The sequence below is a fragment of the Oncorhynchus mykiss genome, chromosome 22 (genome assembly GCF_057628025.1).
Source record: "Oncorhynchus mykiss isolate SJ-2025 chromosome 22, ASM5762802v1, whole genome shotgun sequence".
Classification (NCBI taxonomy): Eukaryota; Metazoa; Chordata; class Actinopteri; order Salmoniformes; family Salmonidae; genus Oncorhynchus; species Oncorhynchus mykiss.
In genome coordinates, this window is record NC_143043.1 from 46189778 (window position 1) to 46209450 (window position 19673).

General features: G+C 42.5%; 2 protein-coding genes across 10 annotated transcripts in view; both read right to left on the reverse strand.

Annotated features, from left to right (window-relative positions):
• Positions 1-331: 331 nt before the first annotated feature.
• LOC110501881 (enhancer of polycomb homolog 2) lies at positions 332-12342 on the reverse strand. 4 transcript variants are annotated; one of them, XM_036959334.2, is made up of 14 exons: positions 11479-12342; positions 10331-10490; positions 9829-9974; positions 9473-9679; positions 8635-8783; positions 7049-7184; positions 6592-6804; positions 6382-6465; positions 6036-6184; positions 5540-5847; positions 4847-4983; positions 4525-4675; positions 4051-4330; positions 332-1634 (listed from the first exon to the last, which is right to left on the reverse strand). In XM_036959334.2, the coding sequence occupies exons 1-14, from the start codon at positions 11629-11631 to the stop codon at positions 1562-1564; spliced, it is 2346 nt and encodes a 781-aa protein (XP_036815229.1). In that variant the 5' UTR covers positions 11632-12342; the 3' UTR covers positions 332-1561. The 4 variants fall into 4 exon arrangements, with proteins under 4 accessions (XP_036815229.1, XP_036815228.1, XP_090072355.1 ...); XM_036959333.2 differs by having other exon boundaries at positions 6358-6465; XM_090216229.1 differs by lacking the exon at positions 11479-12342 and adding an exon at positions 11154-11257.
• The window catches only part of LOC110501882 (methyl-CpG-binding domain protein 5), a 43853-nt gene continuing 36515 nt past the window's right edge, over positions 12336-19673 (reverse strand). For 2 of the 6 annotated variants that reach the window (XR_016490671.1, XR_016490673.1), the window contains 4 exons: positions 18888-19645; positions 17582-17658; positions 15297-15372; positions 12336-15127 (listed from right to left, as the gene is read on the reverse strand). Coding sequence is in view for 2 of the 6 variants with exons in the window: in XM_090216228.1 (XP_090072354.1) it covers positions 18194-19645 (1452 nt within the window). In the remaining 4 variants the exon portion in view is untranslated. Of the gene's footprint in view, positions 15128-15296; positions 15373-15794; positions 16015-17581; positions 17659-17905; positions 19646-19673 lie in introns of those variants that run through there. The other 4 variants (XR_016490672.1, XM_021579734.3, XR_016490670.1 and 1 more) reach the window with 3 other exon arrangements.

A 19673-nucleotide genomic window follows, 5' to 3' on the forward strand; every position in this document is an offset into this window, starting at 1 on the left:
TGTCTTATGTAAACATACCAAACGTAACATATACTAACTTGAGCTTCCCGAATGTACCTCTACTATGTTACGTCTAGTCTATGAGACCAGGCTGCTCCATGTCTTTAGTTGGCCTACCTTACATGACTAAAACCTCACTCTAGATCTTGCATCGGAATACATTTCAGACTGCAGTGAAGGATAACTACTAAACAGAGTATAGAACATTCTGAAGACTAAAACATAGCAACAGATGTAGCATACAATCACTTTCTTGAGTAAAACTTCACTTAAGGCTAAATACATAACTCACGTTGGTGAAGAAAACACAAACAAGAAGAAAGAGTTCATATACTGATATGAATAGATATGTTTATTTCCCAGCACTTTTTTCTGAAACCCTCCAAGAACAAGTAACAGGGAAACAGGTATGTCTGAAGAAATAGTGCATGAACACTAGATAATTATCTAAACATATTTCTAATATCTGTACAGGAATCACTACATCAACTACACTAATCTACAGGAGAGGTCAAGCACCGACCATCAGACATCGTTTCAACATGTTTCTTGCCCCTTCACCAAGGGAGAAAAAAAAAATCCCAAAAATATTGATCTGCACCCCCCAATCCAAAGGGTTAGTCATTCAACAGAGTTGCCAAGTAATCTTCAAGATTACACCACGTAATACATTACAGATAGAATGGTAAGATTCCTATGTACTCTTCATTGGCTCCCTACCTGTGTAAAAGGACAAATATATTATTTTTTAAAAATGGTTTTCCTGCTTTACATTTGCAGATAGATCTTAGGATGCATTTGTCATTTCAAATAAATAGGTTTGTATGGCGAATGGCACATTTAAGATTTCTTCACTGTTTTTGGAAAATTCTGCATTGAATGAAAAAATAAAAAACAGAATTAAAAAGACAAATTCCTGTTACAACTGACAAAGTAACAGAAAATAAATTGTCTGATGGGGAAAATACCATTACTAATCTAACGTTACTTACAAAAAGACCATATCTATTCAATTTGTGAAACCAAATAAAAAAAATCTGGATAATTTTTCCATCTTCAGAAGAAAAAAAAGCACAAGAATAAAATACGCTAGCAACACCAATGTCCACATTTTGCGGATTCATTTCCTCTTTAGAGATACAAAAATGTAAACATTGCAAAATAAATAGTGAAAACGAGTGATACGGGATCCGTGGTTCATGCTCATGATCCCAACAACAAACAAGTCTTTTTTTTTGCTTTTTTTTTTTTACATGTACAACGTTTTTGTTTTTGCATTTTTAAGTGCAAAAGCATGATGACAAATTCGCTAGAATTCAAGTAACAGAAAAAAAGAAACATACCAATGATACAAACATACTATTTTACAAGTTAGTGATATTCCCAATTTACAAAATGTACATTTATAATAGACAAATTTGATATAATATTTTGATATGCTCGATTCTGTATAGGTCCTTGTATATGCTTGCCCTCTGGTGGCTGGGGCTTGCATTCTTTCTAGCGGAGGCGAGTTAGTTTGTCACATTCACCGGTCTGAGGGGAGGAGGAAGGGACGAGGTTATGTCACCTCCATTGGTACTGTGGTCTCTGAAATACCGTTCAGCGCAAGTCTCTCCGGTTCGTGATTATCCCTGAAAAAAATTAAGAAATAGTCATTCATTATTCAGATAAAAAAGCTAATTGGTATGCCTGGAAAATGTACAGTACCAGTCAAAAGCGGAGACGCACGTACTCATTCAAGGTTTTTCTATTTAAAAAAAATATATATTTTCTACATTGTAGAATAACAGTGAAGACATCAAAACTATGAAATAACACATATGGAATCATGTAGTAACCAAAAAAAGTGTTAAAACAAATCAAAATATTTTAGATTCTTAATTTAAAAAGGCACTCTCACATCTGAGCTATCTTTTTTGCAGGTGCCTGGTAACTGAATAAAATGAGAAAAAAAGAAGAACCCCGCACGATAGTATCACCGTTTTTAAAAAAAAAGCATTACGTATCAGCCTCACGGCCTTCGTCAGAGCTTTTGTGAGTTTTTTTTAAATTAGCACCCTTATGTAGACCTAGCCCCACCCACACCCGTTCCACGCATCGAATGGGGTTAGAGTCGAGGGAAAATAAATACGTACTATCAAATATAACAATATGCATTTCATAAATATTCAAATCAAGGGTGTACATAAAACGTATTTAACACGTCTGTAAAACCACAACGAGGACATGACCAAGCAAGTTCACACAAATCACAGTGTACCGCGAAAGAAAAACGTCAAAGTAAATCTGATATAGGGGCATAATTAATGTTCAAATTTACAACATAACATACATAGGCATTTCATTATTAAGACCTTTAGGAAATAATGTTGGGAGGGTGAAAATCTAAAAACATCCTCTTTTACTCAGAGTATTATTAGTATCACCTCCCCTGTCTGATATCATAACTTTCTCTATGCCACAAAATCTTGAAAATAAATACAGGCCACATTGACATTGGATAATGTAGATTACATGGGTGGTGGAGCACATAATGTCATTTCTTTGGAACTGGTTTCCTGTCTGTGGGTGGCAGAAATATTCACACTTCATATTGTTGCACTGTGCTCAACCTCTGCATTTATAGCTGCCATTCGGAAGAGGCCATAAAAGAGCCTGGCTGATTTTCTTTTGTGGCTGGCAGTTGGCATGGACCAATTTATTGTGTAAACTGCGAGCTCTCCTATATACAATAAGTGGTGGATTCTTAAATTCAGCTGGCAAAGCTGGGTCCGATGATAAAATATGCCAGTGTTTCTTGACAGCATCTCCCACTTTTCGCGAGTTCAAAGTATATGTGGTTGTGGACATTACAGAGTGTTATTTAGCTCTAGTGGCTCTTCTTTGGTCAAATAGCCTTGAGGTGTGTTTGGGTCATTGTCATGTTGAAAAACAAATGATAGTTCCACTAAGCCCAAATCAGATGGGATGGCAGATCGCTGCTGTGGTAGACATGCTGGGTAAGTTTGCCTCGAATTCTAAATATATCACAGAGAGTGTCACATGCAAAGCACCCCCACACCACCTCCTCCATGCTTCACGGTGGGAACCACACATGCAGAGATCAGTTCACTTACTCTGCATCTCACAAAGACAATGGTTGCAACCAAAAATCTCAAATTTGGACACATCAGACCAAAGGACAGATTTCCACCGGTCTAATGTCCATTGCTCATGTTTCTTGGCCCAAGCAAGTCTCTTCTTATTATTGGTGTCCTTTTGTAGTGGTTTCTTTGCAGCAATTTAACCACGAAGGCCTGATTCACACAGTCTCCTCTGAACAGTTGATGTTGAGATGTGTCTATTACTTGAACTCTATGAAGCATTTATTTGGGCAGCAATTTCTGAGGCTGGCAAGTCTAATGAACTTATCCTCTGCAGCAGAGGTGACTGGGTTTTCCTTTCCTGTGGCGGTCCTCAAGAGAGACAGTTTCATCATAGCGCTTGGTGGTTTTTGCGACTGCACTTAAACTTTCAAAGTTCTTGCCATTTTCCGGACCTTCATGTCTTAAAGTAATGACGGACTGTCATTTCTCTTTGCTTATTTGAGCTGTTCTTGCCATAATATGGACTTGGTCTTTTACCAAATAGGGATATCTTCTGTATACCACCGCTACCTTGTCACAACACAACTGATTGGCTGAAATGCATTAAGGAAAGAAATTCCACAAATGAATTTAACAACGCATACCTGTTAATTGAAATGAATTCCAGGGGACTATCTCATGAAGCTGGTTGAGAGAATACCAAGAGTGTGCAAAGCAGTCATCAAGGCAAAGGGTGGCTACTTTGAAGAATCTAAAATATATTTTGATTTGTTTAACACTTTTTTGGTTACTACATGATTCCGTATGTGTTATTTCATAGTTTATGTCTTCACTATTATTCTACAATGTAGAAAACAGTAAAAAAAAAAAAAAAAAACTTGAATTAGTAGCTGTGTCCAAACCTTTGACTGGTGCTGTATATCAGCCATTCTAAGTGAAATAAGAAATTAAAAGGTCTTACCTGGCCATGCTGCTGATGGCAGGCGTCACCTTGGGCACGCGGTCCAGGCTGCTCGTGGCCATGGTGGCCAGCTTCAAGGAAGACGGTGAGGGCCGGGCATTGTGGTGGTGGTGGGCAGGGGAGACAGCGCTGCCGTGGCCCCGGTGATTGGGCAGAGACTGGGGTGTGGTCGAGTGGGAAGCAGGGAGCAGAGGGCCACCGCTGGAGGGGGTCCGACCTGACCTGTCCAACCCCGTGCCGCCCTGGGATGTGCTGGTAGAGTGAGGAGGTCTGGAGGTCCCTGCAGGAGAGGTGATATGACACCGTCAAACCCGAGTAGGCCTATTCCCCGAATAAGCACATATCTTAAAATGTGAATTAATGAAGTGGGGTGGTCATTTTGCAATGACTCAACTCCTCTACGGAACCCGACAACAAAATAATATCTGAGAGTAGTCCATAGATTTCCAATGTATGATATATTCTGAAGCCGACCTAAAGGCTGGACGACCCCGTTGACGCTGGTGTTGTCTGGTTTGTTCTCATTGTTGACCTGGCCTGGAGCACTAATCACAGCTGATGCAGCAAAATGGGCGCCGACCGAGTCAAGAGTCTTTGATATGATGCAGTCAGTGGAGCCAGCAGTCTACAACACAATATAACGACAGTCTTTAGAACAGAACACGGCCATAGCAGTCATCCTAACACACACGGAGCGGTTTGAAACCTATCAATACATTAAATGAAAATGCATTCTGCCCCACCGACTGGACTGAAGTCATTAGGAATGCTGTGTAAGGGGTGAAAGACTGTGTACCCGTGTGTTTTGTCGCTCGGGCAATGAGAAATGCTGCTGGGGAGGAGGAGCTTTCAGCTGCAGTTGAGCCAGCTGCTGTTTCTGCATCTGGGCCAGAGCCTGCTGATGGACCTGGTATTGTTCCTCTGTGATGCCACCTGTAGACACAGGAGATCAAGGCCATCAGACGAAGAACAACAGAGATAAAAGAGAGACCAATACATATACTATTGGTGGTGTGCACAGCAACGAGGGAGGGAAGATAAGCAGACTGTAATACAGCATCCTTGAAGGGAGGAGGATATGGTGAGGAGATGAAGACTGCCTGCGGTGCCACTCCTTAACACTAGGGGTCAGAGAGAAGAAGCGGCCAAGGAAATTGCAAACAGAAACAGGAGAGAGGCCAGTTCCTCAATATGCAAGCTCCTAACATGCTACAGTTCAGTGGCAGTCTTTCCACTTCCCTGAACAAATAATTTCTGACTGGGAGTTGTGAATAAACCATTCCTGGCAGATCTGAGAACAGTTTCTGTTGAGAAATGTGAGGAAGACCATGGGGGCTGACAGGAAAATTAACAGAAGAACCAAATGTGTTCCACAAGCAGTATTATCACAATATAGCCAAGATAGAAACTGTATACAGATAAATTATGCTTGGTAGTGGCTTGGAAAGTGGAAGATGGACCTTCACTATGGTGTTGAGGAGGAGCTCACCTGAGCCACTGTTCTTGGTGTGGACAAACAGCCCTCCAGACAACCTGTTGTCCATGGAAGGTCTACCCGTCCTGCCTTCCCCACTGGCGTCACCCTGGGTAGACCTAGGTCTGAAAAAGCGCCACCTCAGGGCTTGAATGTTGCTCAGAAGGTCTGTCAGCGAGGATGCAGAGCCAGGCATAGTTCGATGGTTCTGTGTGGGTACCTGGTGGTCAGAAAGGTCCTTGGGGAAGGAGGAGCTGAAGACACCTGAGTCTAGCTGCTTCAGTACTCCATCCAGGTCTGACGATGCCCGATCCAACAGGACCCTGAGAGAAGAGGAGATAAATGTTAACTCACATTATGATTTATGAATAGACTTAAATCAAAGTCGCGATAAATACCTAACCTACAATATACCTAACCTATAGCATAACTATCTGAACAGAAGACGGCGAAGACAAATATTTCAAAGGAGAATAAGTGGACGCAGTGTGAGAGGTATGCTGTGACGTACCTGCCACCTCGGCCCACTCTCCTACGGGCCAGTCCCACACAACGTTGGGGAACAGAGAGGGCGGTGAGGGACTGACGATGCCGCAGAGCATCCAGCCCTGCCAACTCAGGGTGATCCCACAGGAGCCCAGAGGTCTGGTCCAAACAGGGCTGGAGAGACAGGCAGAGGCAACCGTTACTCGTTTAGGCTAGTTACCACAGTGACATACAGACGGGACCAAATACCACCTTAGCCACAGACTAGACCCTATAGCACAATATTACCACCGATACTAATAATGTGTGGAATTGCAAACGAATGCGAGAGAATATACTTTAATTACAGTTGTGATTGCAGTGAGACTCACAGCAAGGTAATGGCATCCTGCTTTCCTTCTGAAGGCAAACGTTCCATCTGGATCATTCTCCTCGTCCGGTTCTGATGATGGAGACTGAAGGAGAAGCACAAAAAACAACATTATAAAATGCACACTTGCAACACAAACTAAATATGTCATAACGCACAAACTTCTTCAATATGATATTATCATCAGGACCCTGTCCTCAGAGGTACTGACCAGTGGGTAGTCCTCCTCTCCAGAGCTGTGGAAGTCATACTGTTTAATATCGGCCTTGTTAACGATGTGCTGGCGCTTGGCAGGCCTGCCTGGGCGGCACAGAGGTTCCCGCCTGGTGTACTTTTTCTTTGGTCTGACAAAGTCAAAGGGATCCTCGTCCTTCACCGAGACATGGTGGTACCCGTGGTAGGGGAGACCACCTGACTTGTGCGTCTGAAAGAGAAAGACAGTGGAGTTAACGGTCGTTAAGTGTCAGAGCCACACAGACAAGATTTCTTCATAGTCAAATGATCAGAGTGAGAAGAGTTCATTGCTACACTCAATTTCTTGAAATGTAATCAGTGTTTCATCCTCCAGCATCTCCCTATTCTGAACTGCTTGATGGTCAAATGCACCCCCCCCCCCCCAGGTAAAAGTAAAGAGGTAATGTTATGGTTGATAGAAGCCCTAATATTACCTTGATTTTGATCTCAGCTTTGTGGTTATGGCGGTTTCCGTTGGTTACAGTGATTGGAACTGTGTAGACGGGCTTCTCAGCCAGAGGGGCTGTCACCTCACTGAGGACTTCACCCGTAAAGTCACCCATCTGATATCTACACGGAAACAACACATAAATAATAAGAATACATTCATTCAAAATAACATAGGCAGCTGTAACTTGACCATCATTCATATTGACTTGACGGTATTCACCGTCAACATGAAAGAACAGGCCGAGACAAGCCTTTTCTTTCAGCACCGGGACTAGTGTGTTACAGTGTTAGAAACTAGGTGACCTGCAGCCCACTCCGACAGACCACCTGGCATGACCTGAACCCAGCTCTGATGACAATGACCACTCGGCATGACCTGCAGCCCGCTCCGACAATGACCACTCGGCATGACCTGCAGTCCGCTCCGACAATGACCACCTGGCATGACCTGCAGCCAGCTCCGACAGACCACCTGGCATGACCTGAACCCAGCTCTGATGACAATGACCACTCGGCATGACCTGCAGCCCGCTCCGACAATGACCACTCGGCATGACCTGCAGCCCGCTCCGACAATGACCACTCGGCATGACCTGCAGTCCGCTCCGACAATGACCACCTGGCATGACCTGCAGCCCGCTCCGACAATGACCACTCGGCATGACCTGCAGTCCGCTCCGACAATGACCAGCTGGCATGACCTGCAGCCCGCTCCGACAATGACCACCTGGTATGACCTGCAGCCCGCTCCGACAATGACCACCTGGCATGCAGCCCGCTCCGACAATGACCACCTGGCATGACCTGCAGCCCGCTCCGACAATGACCACCTGGCATGACCTGCAGCCCGCTCCGACAATGACCACCTGGCATGACCTGCAGCCCGCTCCGACAATGACCACCTGGCATGACCTGCAGCCCGCTCTGACAATGACCACCTGGCATATGACCTGCAGCCCGCTCCGACAATGACCACCTGGCATGACCTGCAGCCCGCTCCGACAATGACCACCTGGCATGACCTGCAGCCCACTCCGACAATGACCACCTGGCATGACCTGCAGCCCGCTCCGACAATGACCACCTGGCATGACCTGCAGCCCGCCCCGACAATGACCACCTGGCATGACCTGCAGTCCGCTCCGACAATGACCACCTGGCATGACCTGCAGCCCGCTCCGACAATGACCACCTGGCATGACCTGCAGCCCGCTCCGACAATTACCACCTGGCATGACCTGCAGCCCGCTCCGACAATGACCACCTGGCATGACCTGCAGCCCGCTCCGACAATGACCACCTGGCATGACCTGCAGTCCGCTCCGACAATGACCACCTGGCATGACCTGCAGCCCGCTCCGACAATGATTACCTGGCATGACCTGCAGCCTGCTCCGACAATGACCACCTGGCATGACCTGTTGCCTTGCCTGCTCTTAACACAGGAAGCCCTGCTGGGTTCCTCCATGCACCACTAGCAGGACACAGGCTACAGGCACACGCGCATTGTGAGAAACAAGGCACCAATAAGGCACAGACAAACAATCTCACAATGCTTTTTAAGGCTCACCTTTTCTCCACCACCTCCAGGGTGAGGTGCAGCAGCTCTCTCTTGCTTTTCTCCCTCCGCTTGATCATCTCCAGGATGGTGACCGTGCGGCTGAACTCCCTCCTCAGCTTCAACGTCTTCTCATAGGACGCCTCGTCATTCTTACGGTTCTAAACATCGAGAGACACGGTCAAACAACTATACCAACCCTCAGGATCACCAAGCCTACACCAGGGGACCTGAGTGAGTAAGGGTACAGAGAGACATAAATGCTTGTAGAGCACATTACAGAGGCGACAACATATTGTAGCTAACATGAAACAAATCACATGCAACATCATTCAATTAATAATTAAATTGTGCAAGGCTCCAAGCCTTGATAGAACAGAAACCATTTTTAAGTTTGAAGTTTTCCTTTGCAATAGGGCTCCCGAGTGGCACAGCGGTCTGCGTCTCAGTGCTAGAGGCGTCACTATAGACCCTGGTTCGATTCCAGGCTGCATCACAACCGGACATGATTGGGAGTCCCATAGGGCAGCATACAATTTATTTTATTTTTTTCACCTTTATTTAACCAGGTAGGCTAGTTGAGAACAAGTTCTTATTTGCAACTGCGACCTGGCTAAGATAAAGCAAAACAATTGGCCCAGTGTCGTCCGGGTTAGGGTTTTGCCGGCATTGTAAATAAGAATTTGTTATTAACTTAATTGCCTAGTAAAATAAATAAAATATAAGATTTGCTACAATAAAGGTCATCACAGACTGAAAGAGGAGCAAATGATCGCCTAATACTGAAACTGCATATAATCTAAGTGCGAGGAGACACTTCAGTCCACGCCACAGGATTCTAATTTTTCACCTTCCTGGTCTGCATCTTCTCTGTGCGTCGTCTGAATGCCACGTAGGCGTCGTTGTTGGTGGAGCCGTCCCTCTTCTCCAACTTGATGAGGGGGATGAGCGACGGGCCCCGGCAGTTCTTCCTCTTCCTCACCCAGTAGTCGTACACTGCCTTCAGGAGGTAGTCATCCTCGTTCAGCAGCAGTTTGGCCTCTGTGATAGTGACCATCTGTGAGAAGAAAGTTCAGTTTATTACAATGTTTCCCTTGATTATTTTCCAGAGCAAACATCTCTTATAGCAGTATTACAACCAGGTCAATCTTCTATAAACACAGATAACACAATTGCTGGTGGTCCAGACGGAGGGTGTTATGTTACCTGATTTGTGCTGGCTTTCTCCAACCTGTCCACCATGGTCTCAAACTGTATGGGTTTGATTTCCATCTTGCGGTTGAGTCTGTTGAGGAGAGTCTCATCCTCTGAGTCCATGTCATAGTCTGGCTGCTCATTGTCCAGACCCAGGGCTGTGAGAGGAGGAAGAGAGGATAAAATGAAGTCAGCAAAGGCTTTCTTGGTGCAAATGCTTTAGTGTAGGGCCTCTTTAACCAATTACAGTTGGTCGGCTGCTGGACAGATTTCATCTTGTGAAAGTGATGGGGTAACAACTGACATCAATTGTTCTGTAACCTTGGCTAAAAAAAACAGAGTCAAATATGTACTCGCGAGCTGGTCAAAGAGTCACTATTCAGATTTGGCACGCAACCTTTCAGAAACTATTTGATAGCTTGTCCTCTGAGTCAATATGTGTGCGTGTGTGTTAGAGAGTTGGATTGGAGGGGGTCTAGCCTATAGAGGCTGCTTCCAAGGAAATGCTACTGACGCTGGATGTGGAAGAGCTGTTTGGGGATCCTGAGCTCTCCTTTGTAGAGGCGGTCGTAGTAAGTGATGTTGCTCTCTGCCTCAGGCACCGGGATGACCATGTTCTCCTTTTTCTCCCTGAAAACCGACTGAGCAGAGATGGCCCTCTGGAGATGATGCTCCTGAGAGATGGAGAGAAATATTCAATTTCTTTGTAACCCTATATTTGCACAATTCAGAAAGCGAGAGAGTGAGACGGAGGAAGAACCAGATATAAAGTGAGTAAGGGAGAGAAAGAATGATGAGATTAATTTAATGTGTTTACTTTGTAACTGACCGGCTCTGTATTTTAAATTAAATAAATCCCATGTTTGCATAGCATGAATGCAAGAGGCTGCCTTTCATATACTGTACAAACGGAGAGCAGACAAGACCGTTTTGTCTGCAAACAACACTTTGTATGGCCTGGGTTCATTGGCAGCACAGCTGCACAGGCAAACCAACAGCGGCTTGCAGCATGGTGATGAAACCTCCTGCAACAACTTGAAAGGTGTAGGACTCCTTTCATTGCTGTTTGACTGCAGGCAATACTACATCTGCACTGATGTAACAAGAATACAGATCAAAGACAGAAGTAGCTAGCTACCCTGCTAGTCTAACAAGTGGGCCAAGGTTCTTTTACGGCGCCTATAGCCATCTGCCACCCACACATCTCCTGTTAGTTACTTAGTAAAGACAGCTAGCTAGAGTTAACCCAAGTTAACTAACCGTTAGCCAACTAGTATACAATAGTTACTTTATTTGATTACCTACTTCAGACATATACAGTTGGATAAGAAACTCACTGTAAATTAGCTAGCTAATGTTAGCCCAGCTAACTTGTTACGACAACGCACGCCTGTTTGTTATCAATAGCAACCAAGAAATTTTACGTAAAATCATTCACGTCACTAGTCGAAGAAAGCGTCACCAATCATACAGAAGCCTCGTTGTTTACGCTATGAGAGTATATATTGGCGTTACTACGCAACGAGCGTGAAATGAAGGACCCACAGCATAGACATAACATACGCACAAGACGTTGCGTAAACGCATCAAGAATACAATCGCCCTGCTGTGCACCTGAAGTATATTTTTTAAGAGATCTCAATTTTAAAACGTTTTTCTTACCGATTCTTCTTCTTTTTCCATCCCCGTGGGCATTTGGGGCACAGCCCGGTTGATCGAAACGCAGTCATTTAGGTCTGGAAGGTCTTTGTTGCGGTATATGGGGAGAGGTTTGGCGGCGTCTAGCGCTCGCGCTCGGAACGATAGTTTACTCATTGTTGGCCCCTCTCGCAATCACATTGAATGCGAAGAAAACATGTATCCCGCCCGAATTCGCTCAAAAACTCGGTATAAATCCACAAGGGACTCCGCTGTTTCCACACTAGAAGGATTCATTGGTTCTCATTCGGTCGAAATTCAATGTGAAAAGCCATTTCTGGTCGCGTTCACATGGATTTAGAAGCTATTTTTCTCGGTTGATCCTCTCCCAGTGCCATGGAAAACATGGCGGACATGTCCACAGCGTCTGAGCAATCCCGACAGCCAGCGCGACACATCCGAAAAACATGGGCCCTGGTGTTGCGCGCGCATCTCATACAACACGCATGAAGAAATCATGTAACATGGTTTTAATGACTATGCATGCAAACGCCACACTTTGAATTTTGCCTTAAATATTACTTTTTAGTTGTGTTGGAAAAACATATAACATGGGGATTGTTCACTTATCCCAAACACTCAGCCCAGTATGACCAATAACATTTCTGCCAATCATTTCAGTTGCAAAGAGGGTAGTTAAACAATTTACAGAACACTCAAGTGTCCTTGGATATACAAAATATAAAATGTTACACTGGCAATGTAAAATACAGATGTGTTTGGATTTAATGTGAATTAGGTTAGGTGTGTTGTAGTTAGTTGCTTTAAGGGTAAACTTTGATAAAAGGACTGGAAGAGATTATAAAAATCACAAACCACAGTTGATAGAATACATAATTTTATTGCAAAATTAATGCAATACTTTGTCAAATTTGTACATCCCTATGGAACAAACACAATGGAAAGATTTTGAACAAAGCATAATAGCCACTTTCCACTGCCTGTAATTTCAGGCACACTTTTTAAAATGTGAAACATTTCTGCTGGAGAAGCAGAAAGGGGAGATGCTACAGCTGTTATGTATGCAGAAAGATATTAAAAACTATAAGAACCCCAAGTACAAAATATACTTAAATGTTGGTGCCACATTATGTGACTGTTAAAATGCCAAATGACTTAAAATAAAAATGTTTAACAACAAATAAACATATTTTCACATCATAAAACCAATGTGGGCCACTCCAGCTTGTACCGTATGTCCTGAAATAAAGATCACAAAATGACATGGGAAAAAAACAGTCAATAAAAAACTAATTCAAAACTGTTTTTTTGTTTTTTTTACAAGATGGCAAAACATTTATTCCATATAAACACAATCACTCGAGATCATTGCAGTAGACAAAAAGTTGAAAATGGAAGACCTAAATAATTGTTATGAAATGTAACTCATGATACTTTAATGATAAATAGGCCTAGTATTTTGAAATGGAAAACAGTTAACATGATTTACTTAGTCCATGAACTAGTGGTGAGCTCTTCATATTTTAGGAGTAAGAGTGCTAAATTAAATAATTCCAAACAAGATGAATATAATGTTGATGACACTCGTATTAACACTTGGTCACCTAGCGATTACATTTTAGGATGCCCTGTTGTTCTGTTAGAATTAAATACATATGACTTGATATTGTATTTTAAATACAACATTTTTGGACAAACTTATATCAAGAACTTTTCAGTTTCACAATTTCAGATTTACCCAAGACTGATCAAATCAGAAGGTTCCCCTCCTGAGTCAGGGTATAAAGTACAGAAAATTAAGTTCACTCATTTAATATAAACATTTAAAAATGTCTTCAGGCCATGGGAATATTCACACAGTTTTGACATGAGTAATAAAAAAAAAAACACTATATGCACATACAAGCATCCAAAGAAATTACACTTCATAAATAAACACAAATATATAAATTCATATTTAAAAACCACTGACTGAATATTTATCCATTATATAGGCTGTTAATTTGTTAAGAGAAAAATATAAGACCATAAAGGCTTTTCAGAGTGTACAACTCTTAGTATTATTGCTAAGTAACCATTTTAATGCAATGTAACAAATCTACAAATAAATATGGGATTCATAAATAAATAATAAAAGTACAAAAGCAACACAAACAATGTAAATCAACTAAATTAAGGCCACCTATTCAATAGAGTATTAAAAAGGTAAATAATATAAACTAAAAGTCCCAACCTGTGATGGGGCATAGCTTTGGCAGCTGGGGGTTATAGCATTGGATATAAGGCTCAAATCAATGTTCACTCTCATACTGTCGTGGGTCGTTTAAACTTGCTTTTCAGAGCAAACGAAACCAACGTGTATAATACTGATCTCTTCTGAACTGTGAATGTGCAGTTCATCCAATAAGGCATTTTGACACTTGAAAATGACACATTCAAGGGTAAAAAACAACAAAAAACACAAGAGAGCAATGCTCAAATTACATGATTTGCACCATTTAAATATTAACTTAATTGTAAATTAAACACTAGTGACAGAACCATATATTACAACTGTTAATATTGAATACTTAAGTTTCAGAATGCATGTATACAACAAATTTGTTTATACTTTACAATAACTTACCCTTTTTTTTTTATGAACACAAAACATTCACAAATAAAGTCATTTGGCAGATATAACACAGAAAATCTGTATCAAAAATATTCAGAGAAAATACATTTTTACTTTGGGAGTAAATATAATTTAACTTAAGAGGCATTTTTTTTAGAGACTCCTTCCCTTGATGGCTTTTTCTTTTCTTGGATAAAAACATAAGAGAAAGTATTTGCATGTCTCTCTATGTTCAGATAGACACGGTGGGTCTATCTTAAAATCTTCCAGTTTACTTTTCTTGGGACTCTGTATGCCTTTCCAGTAGGAGAAGAACATCCTTCCTGAAAATAGTGTCTGTATAAGTTCAAATGTTCCTAACCCTTCTGCGGTTTGATGCTTAACAGCATGTTTCAATAGATCTGTAGAAAAATGCCTTTATGCTGCTTTTCTTTTGGAAAAAAAAGAAAATCTCTGGCCGCACTGTTTTGTGCAAAATAAAAACATAGAAGATAGACATGTACATTAGAAAATGAGCATTAGATCGACTCATCTATGATAATACTGAACAATATACACAATTAAATCACTGAATATAATGTACCGTTTTCCTTTGTCTATTGTACATCTAAAATGCATCAGAAATATTTGTACCAACAATTTCCTCATATGGAAAAGAATGAGATTCTATATAAGGACAAGCTAGCAGTGGATATATCATAGCGATTATTTTGCAGCTAGGTTCCTCCATCCTTTCTTGTACTTCTTTCACTGTCAGTGTCTTGGTGGTGGTCAAGGTAGAAGGGGTGTTGACTAATTGTAGCACCAATCCAGTTGGACTAAGTACCAAGTTGATTTAACAGAGTGGACAATGGTCGATTCTAATGCGCACACAGCTAACTAGCTAGCGGTTCCACATCGGCTACAACGAAACCCATTGGCTAGATGGACCGCTACTCAGAAGGCCACTGAAGTAACGGATCCACACATTCACTGTCATCTGGAGATCTTCCTCCTCTTGGGTTTAGGGGTCTTGACTTGTCGTTCTCTCTGTGACATCTGGTGCGCCAAAGAAATTAGGAAATAAAAATGGAACACCATCTTTAGAGACTGTAGACTCACACATTTGGACACCCGAAGGTCATGTCTAGAGAGAGGTGTGTATATACAGTACACATAACCAAATACTATGAATCTACCCATGATGTTTAGACGTCAGAGTACTCACATTGCCTGTCATCTTATCCAGCTCGCTCATAGCCTCCTGTATAGCAGCTTCTAGGTTGTTATTCCGTTTTCCTCCACTGTAAGAAAGACAACATATGTATTACTGTATCTGATAAAAACTACAGGAACAGATTTTATATATGTATATATTTTTTATTTATTTAACTAGGCAAATTCTTATTTACAATGACGGCCTAGGAACAGCAGAACAGATTTTTACCTTGTCAGCTCCGGGGATTCGATCTAGCAACCTTTTGGTTACTGGCCCAATGCTCTAACCACTAGGCCCCCTAGTTCTATTTCTATCTATCTATATCCAGTCAAACTTTCGGACGCACCTAAACATTCAAGAGTTATTTGTACTATTTTCTACATCAAAACTATGAAATTAAACAAATAAAAAAATTAAACAAATATAAATATATTTGAGATTCTTCTTCTTCACCTTTGCCTTGATGACAGCTTTGCATTCTTTCAACCAGCTTCAAGAGGTAGTCACCTGAAATGCTTTAACAACAGTCTTGAAGGAGTTCCCAAATATGCTGAGTACTTGTTGGCAGCTTTTCCTTCACTCTGCTGTCAAACTCATCCCAAACCATCTCAATTGGGTTGAGGTCAGGTGATTGTGGAGGCCAGGTCATCTGATGCAGCACTCCATCACTCTCCTTCTTGGCCAAATAGCCCTTACACAGCCTGGAGGGGTATTTTGGGTCATTGTCCTGTTGAAAAACAAATGATAGTGGGACTAAGCGCAAACCAGACGGGATGGCAGATCGCTGCAGAATGTTGTGGTAGACATGCTGGTTAAGTGTGCCTTTAAATTCTAAATAAACCACTGACAGTGTCAACAGCAAAGCACCACCACACCTCCATGCTTCACAGTAGGAACCACACATGCAGAGATCATCCGTTCACCTACTCTGCATCTCACAAAGACACGGTGGTTGGAAACAAAAATAAAAATGTAGACTCATCAGACCAAAAGGACAGATTTCCACCGGTCTAATGTCCATTGCTTGTGTTTCTTGTCCCAAGCAAGTCTCTTCTTATTGGTGACCTTTTGTAGTGGTTGCTTTGCAGCAATTCGACTACGAAGGCCTGATTCACGCGGTCTCCTCTGAACAGTCGATGTTGAGATGTGTCTGTTACGTGAACACTTAGGTGCAATCTGAGGTGCAGTTAATTGCAGATTTCTGAGGCTGGTAATTAATTAACTTATCCTCTGCAGCAGAGGTAACTCTGGGTCTTCCTTTCCTGTGGCAATCCTCATGAGATCCAGGTTCATCATAGCGCTTCATGGTTTTTGCGACTGCACTTGAAGAAACGTTCAAAGTTCTTCAAATGTTCCAGATTGACTGACCTTCATGTCTTAAAGTAATGGTGGACTGTTGTTTCTCTTTGCTTATTTGAGCTGTTCTTGCCATAATATGGACTTGGTCTTTTACCAAATAGGGCCATCTTCTGTATACCACCCCTACCTTGTCACAACATAACTGATAGGCTCAAACGCATTAAGGAGGAAAGAAATTCCACAAATTAACTTAAGCCACACCTGTTAATTCATATGCATTCCAGGTGACTACCTCATGAAGCTGGTTGAGAGAATGCCAAGAGTATGCAAAGCTGTCATCAAGGCAAAGGGTGGCTACTTTGAAGAATCTCAAATATAAAATATATTTTGATTTGTTTAATACTTTTTTCATTACTACATGATTCCATGTGTTATTTCATAGTTTAAGTCTTCACTATTATTCTACAATGTAGAAAATAGTAAAAAAAATAAAGAAAAACCCTTGAATGAGTAGCTGTGTCAACTTTTGACTGGTACTGTATGTATTTTTTTATGAAATATACTCCAGTCTGAACTTAAACAATTAAAACCAGGTAGAAAGTGTGTAGAAATAAGAATAAACGTATATATATATATTTTAATGATCTAACCTCTGGACATATTTTCTTAAATCACAGTATTTTCAATATTTATTAGCAGCGCTATTTAGCGGATTTGGTTGATTTTGTGGTCTCAAACTAGTGAGCTTGACATTCTTCATCAAGAATATGGGAAATTGCAATCATTGATAATGAAAAGGTGTGACTGTTGTTCTCATTATGTAAATTGGTGCATTTACTATCAACAATGCATTAAACCTAGTTGTCCAGATTTTTGGTCATTTTGGTTAAAGAAATAATAGCAATGTGAATATTGGAGCGTGACAGACAACCTGGCTCAATTTGCGTCCAGAGACAAAACTAGTTGAGAACCACTGATTAGGGTAAGTAACTTACTTTCTAGTTATTTTGTTTGCTTTGTGTAGGGTCTCCAGATCCTCTGTTAGTGTCCTCTGGAAATTGTCTGACTCTACCTGAGGGCAAGTAGAAAAAAACATTACCAAAACACTGACCGGGAGAATTAAACCAAAACTTTACCAAAGGATCATCTGCATGAGAGTGTTAAGGCAGCCAAGTGAAACCAAAAGAACATTACTCTGTTCTCAGGACAGGAGTTCTAAATGAGTTTGCAGAATGACTCGTGTCTAAGCAATGACTTAATTTAACACTCAATAATCACAACAATTCAACTTCAATAAAGCCTCATTGTCTTATGACTTACTGGCAAGCTTCTTTAATTAAACACACGACAGAGAATTCAACAGTTTTCTAATTAAAAAAAAAAGAGGCAGCATTTTCTCTTACCCTTCCAAACTGCTTTCAATTTCTGTTTTACTCAACACAAGGGGGTCAGATTTATTCAAATAGCTGTCCACACACAGGCCTATAAAAAAGGATGGGTGTGGCAAATTCATCCACCACTGCATATTATATGTAAGGTCAAACTAGGCAAGAAACCAAACTGAAATAACACCTAGTCCAAATGTTAGCCTAAATTAACGTGTCACATTAAAAATATAAAAGCAGATTCCCCAAATCCCAAATCGAAGAGCCTGGACAGTAGTTTTGAAAATAATAATAATAGGCACAATAGGCTGTAAATAAATTCAAGCAATGGATGTCGACAGAAGTGAAAATGGGGGTGAAACGACTAATTCTTTGGCATCTCTGAGGCCGTTGGCAGTGCCACAGAGCAGAAATAGTTTTTGAGTTGTTCTCTTTCCCTGCCATGCTCCTTGTGAAGAATATAATATCCTTCAGGGACATGCCATGCCCAATGTCTGCACATTTTAAAACTCCTCTCTTATACAAAGCATTATCAAAAGGTATGGTGCACAACAGTAGTAGCAGCAAAAGTGTAATGTAAAATAGTGTTGAAACTGAGGGTGGAATTGTGGCGGAGACCTCCACTTCCTTATGTGCTGTAGTCATGTGACCAATCATAATCACACAACACCGACAATACAATAATCTCACTTTGCCCTGTATGCTGTTCACCATCCCAAGGGAGTACATGTGCCCCTCGCTCCCCATCTTGCCTGGCCATGGAGGGAAGCCTTTGCCCTGGCCCCAGAGCAGCTCTCCCGGGTAGTGGGTCTGAGTTCTTGGCCTGTGGTGGAGCCCCTCACTGGAGGAGGGCGAGTCCACAGGCCTCAGGTCCTCCTCGCCGCTCAGGCTCCCGTTCAGGTGACCATTGTAATACCTGTTGTAGCAGTGCCCGTCGAGTTGGCCGTTCAGATGTCCGTTGAAGAGGCTGGAGTCCTTGGTGAAGTGGCCCTCTGGTGGGGACAGGCTGGGGTTTCTGGGTCTTCCCGAGGTGTGAACCATACCGTTGCCGTTCATATGGGCATACATACCACTGGGGACTTGCAGTGGTGTTTGACCTTTGGGCCTTTCTGGGTAGGTGCCGTTTCTGCCCTGGGCTAAGGAAAGCTGTTGGAGGGGCTCGTCATCACGCCACAGACCAGCCTGCTCCTTGCCCGCCACCTCTCTGTCCCATTGTCTTCTCTGGGCTCCACGTCGAGGCGGATGGAATCTTGTAGGAGATTCCATGGCAACGGGGGAGAAGATGTTCCGTTCAGGGGTCTTCTTGCGGGGCCGGCCCACCTTGGGATGGTGTCGGTGCTCCGGCACTGGCTCCCGATATGAGCGGAGGGGGCCGGTGTGGATGACAGAGTTGACCGCATGGGAGAGGTCAACAGGCTCGCAGACAACAGTAGCAGCGAAGGAACTGCTACCACCCGCTGATGTAATGACATTAGATGTGCTCTTGCTGGCCATGCCCATCGCTTCCCTGTGGATAGGATCAATAACTTCTCCCCCACCACTGTGAAGGCCCTGGGGAGACTGGTATTCTCGATGACTCTCCTGGAGGCAAGGGGCACTGGGTTGGGACATGGACATAATCCCCAGTCGACTCATAGCTCTGTTGGGCTGTGGAATCCTCTCAGGCAAACCCCCCTGTAACAAAAAGAGAGGGAGAAGGGTT

Coding starts and splice junctions, on each gene's coding strand:
- LOC110501881 (XM_036959333.2), bottom strand. CDS start 11,631: ATGAGTAAACTATCGTTCCGAGCGCGAGCGCTAGACGCCGCCAAACCT. Junction 6,805..7,048: donor AAGCTGAGATCAAAATCAAG/GTAATATTAGGG, acceptor TTTCTCTTTCAG/ACGCACAAGTCAGGTGGTCT. Junction 1,635..4,050: donor GCCATCAGCAGCATGGCCAG/GTAAGACCTTTT, acceptor AATTTTTTTCAG/GGATAATCACGAACCGGAGA.